We start from the raw sequence: 3,557 nt of genomic DNA, 5'->3' as shown, positions 1-3,557 counted from the left end.
GAAGTCTTTTTAAAAATTTGTTTTTCTATTATACTTGACATACAATATTATATTGGTTTCAGGTGTACAACATAGTGATTAGACATTTATATAACTTACAAAGTGAGCCTCCTGATAGGTCTAGAGCCCATCTGACACCATACATAGTTATTATAATGTTATTGACTATGTTCCTTATGCTGTACTTTACATCCCCATGACTATTTTGTAACTACCAATTTGTACTTCTTAATCCCTTTTCACCCAGCCCCCCCAACCCCCTTTCATCTGGTAACCATCAAAATCTTCTCTGTATCTATGACTCTGTTTCTGTTTTGTTTGTTCATTTATTTTATTTTGTAGATTCCACATATAAGTGAAATTACATGGTATTTGTCTTTTTCTGTCTGACTTGAGAAGAAAGAAAGAAAGAAAGAAAGAAAGAAAGAAAGAAAGAAAGAAAGAAAGAAAGAAGAAAGAAAGAAAGAAGAAAGAAAGAAAACAGGGCCATGAGGGAGCAGCTCTTACCAGAGGGTTGGGGTGGCCGAGCCCACTCAATGAAAGGATGGCGGTGTTGAATGATGGCTCGCTGACATTTCTCCACATCCCCATTCTGTTCAATCATGTCAACAATTTCCTGAATCCATGTTGTCCCTGAGGCCCATACAGAAAGAAGGAGAAACAGAAACCAGTTAGACAATATGTCCTAAGTGTCCTGGGTAAATAAAAGGGACATGGAGACTGATGGTGTTTGGTTCAACCTCCTTTCAGGTCTAGATCCTGCTGGCCAGGACAGGTAGACATTGGTGTGGGAGAAACCCATTGGATCTCTATGGAGAGAGGAGCAGCAGAGGCAAAGCCATATGATGCTGTCAACCAACAGCAGCTGAGGCAGAGCAGAGCAGTCTGGGTCCTCTAGAGCCATTATGCTTGAACCCAGGTAAACCCAAGGATACTAGGCATCCTGAGCACGAGCACCATAGTGGAACAATAAGAAGGAGCAGTTTTCCTTGAATAAGTGCACACATCCTATCAGGGGAAATTTTACCTGATGTGAGAAGCCCATGCTGACTCAGCAGGCCAAGGTCTTGCTCTCCCCGGGTCCCATAGTCACCTGATTTAGGGTAGGTACAGATGAGGAGATCATTTGGCTTGGCCTCAAAGTTCTGGATCTGGCTCCAGTTGTCCACAGTTGTAGCCTGCAGGGGGATTCCTGCCACCTCTCTCAGTTGCGGCGGACTCCTCAACTCTGTGGTCAGGGCCATACTGTCTTGAGATGGGAGGAGTCTTTACAGACAAGAAATAGAGGGGGGCTTTAAAAATTGTGGAAAAATGCACAAAACATAAAATTTACCATGAGTCAGAATTTCATTCTTTTGTGAGGTTGCATAATATCCTATTGCAGGGATATATCACATTTAGTTTATCCATTCATCCACACACGGACCCTTGGTTTGCTTCCAACTTTTGGCTTTTGTGATTAGTGCTGCTATGTACATGAGTGTACAAATATCTCTTTGAGACCCAGCTTGCAATTCTTCTGGGTATGCACTCAGAACTGAAATTGCTAGATTGGTTGATAATTCTATGTTTAAGTTTTTTGAGAAATTGCCATGCCCTTTTCCATAACAGCTACATAATTTTTCATTCTCACTATCAAAGCACAAGGGTTCCAATCTCACCAACACTTGTAATTTTGGGTTTAAAAATTTTTTATAATAGCAATCCTAATAGGTCTGAAGTAATTTCTCATGTTATTTTGATTTTCATTTCCCTAATGTTTAGTGATGCTAAGCATCTTTTCATGTACTTATTTGTCATTTGTGTATCTCCTTTGGAGAAATGTCTATTTAAATTCTTTGCTCATTTTTGAATCTGGTTGTTTGTTTTATTGTTCTTTTGAGAGAAACTTTTTAAATACACAAATTGAGGAAGCCAGATGGAATGGGCCACTATTACTCCAGTCAAGACAACAAAGCAGTGAGATGGGAACAGAGAGCCTGCTCACTCCCTCAGGAGGAACTCCCATCCCTATCACCTTCCCCTTCCCCCCAGGCCCTTCACTGCTGGGTCACATCAATGCATGATCCCCACCCTAGGAGAGGGGAACACTGTGATTTATAATAAGAAATAAGCATTTTGGTCTCTGCCATGGCTCTCTGAGTTCACAGCTCCCCGAATCCTTGTCATTTCTTAAGTGATCAGAATAACAGGGGCATCTTTTGGTATAATTTGGGTTTGGCCCTCAGTTGCTGAAGTAACTTCAGAATGTTTAAAGTGAAATTGATATCTTTTGTTGTTCATTAAAAAAGTTACTTCAATCAATTCTGAGTTTGTGTTAATGGGGAGATGTTTGGAAAACCACTCAATAACCATGGGATGGTGACTGGCTGCAGAGGGCACCCATCTTGTGATTAGAGTGTTGTAACTTTCATTCTCCTCCACCAACACCTCCAGTTAGGGGAGATGGGTTGAAGTTGAATCAATCACAATGGCCAATGATTTAATCAATTGTGGAGCCTCTAGAAAAATCTCAAGTCTGGGGTTGGGAGAGCTTCTGGTTTGTTGAACACATGGAGGCTGGGGGGTTGGTGTACTTGGAGAGGGCATAGGCACGCTATGCCCCTTCTCACATACCTTGTCCTATGCCTCTTTCCCATCTGGCTGTTCCTGAGTTACAAAAAACTGGTGATCTAGTAAGTAAAATGTTTCCCTGAGTTCTGTGAGCCACTCTAGCAAATTAATCAAACCTGAGGAGGGGATCATGGAAACCTCCAATCTATAGAAGTTTAGTCAGAAGCACAGGTGATAATTTGGACTTGTGATTGGCATCTGAAGGGTGGGGATAGTCTTGTAAGACTGAACTCTTTACCTTTGGGATCTGATGCTATCTCCAGGGAGTGTCAGAATTGAGTTAAATTGTAGGATACTCAGCCAGTATTCACAGAATCTGAGAATTTCTTGGTGTGGGAACCCTGCCTCTCCCCTATATCTGGTCACAGAAGTATTCTGTGATTAGTGAGTATATTAATATAAAGGAGAAACACAGGAAATGTTTCCTTTATAGGTACAGAGGCACAAAGATTGTCACTTGAGCAACCAGATAGACTTTTTTTTTATCCTTTTAGGTCAGATCAGATCATGTAAGTCTTCCTTTGTGAATTTGTTCCTGACTCCATGGATGGAAATAGTCATTGCTTCCTGTGGATGAAAAAGGGGCCACATACTAAACCTGATAAGCTCATGGGAGACCAGCATGGCAGGCCCTACAAACTCAGAGACCTAAAGTAACCACACAGATGATTAAAAATTCCTAACTAAAAGCAGGTCATGAGGGATAGTCACATCCTAGGCCTATAGCTTTCTTGACAAAAGTTAATCTTTGCTTTAATGAACCTGTTTATTGTTTGGGTTTTTTTGCATCTAAGATAATATACTCTTGGAATGTCAGAATAATTCTTTTTTCCAGATCTCTCAGGGCACAACCCACTGAACCAGAGGATGAGACCACAGAACCCCTCATTGTTATCTTGTCCCCTGAATGCCATCTCTATGTGCTGTAAATGTTTTTTTTTTTT

At 41.0% G+C, this 3,557-nt stretch overlaps 1 protein-coding gene across 3 annotated transcripts in view; it reads right to left on the bottom strand.

Annotated features, from left to right (window-relative positions):
• The window catches only part of LOC109373460 (sulfotransferase 1C2), a 28,911-nt gene that overhangs the window by 13,508 nt on the left and 11,846 nt on the right, over window positions 1-3,557 (bottom strand). For 2 of the 3 annotated variants that reach the window (XM_019627263.1, XM_019627262.1), the window contains exons 2-3: window positions 1,028-1,266; window positions 508-633 (exon numbers count right to left, since the gene is read on the bottom strand). In XM_019627263.1, coding sequence (XP_019482808.1) covers window positions 508-633; window positions 1,028-1,244 — 343 coding nt within the window. In that variant the 5' untranslated portion in view covers window positions 1,245-1,266. The remainder of the gene's footprint in view (window positions 1-507; window positions 634-1,027; window positions 1,267-3,557) is intronic. The other variant, XM_019627264.1, reaches the window with a different exon arrangement.

Source organism: Hipposideros armiger, unplaced genomic scaffold (assembly GCF_001890085.2).
Source record: "Hipposideros armiger isolate ML-2016 unplaced genomic scaffold, ASM189008v1 scaffold_727, whole genome shotgun sequence".
Taxonomy (NCBI): Eukaryota; Metazoa; Chordata; class Mammalia; order Chiroptera; family Hipposideridae; genus Hipposideros; species Hipposideros armiger.
The sequence above is the reverse complement of the archived record's forward strand: the minus strand, read 5'-3'. Positions and strand labels throughout refer to the sequence as shown.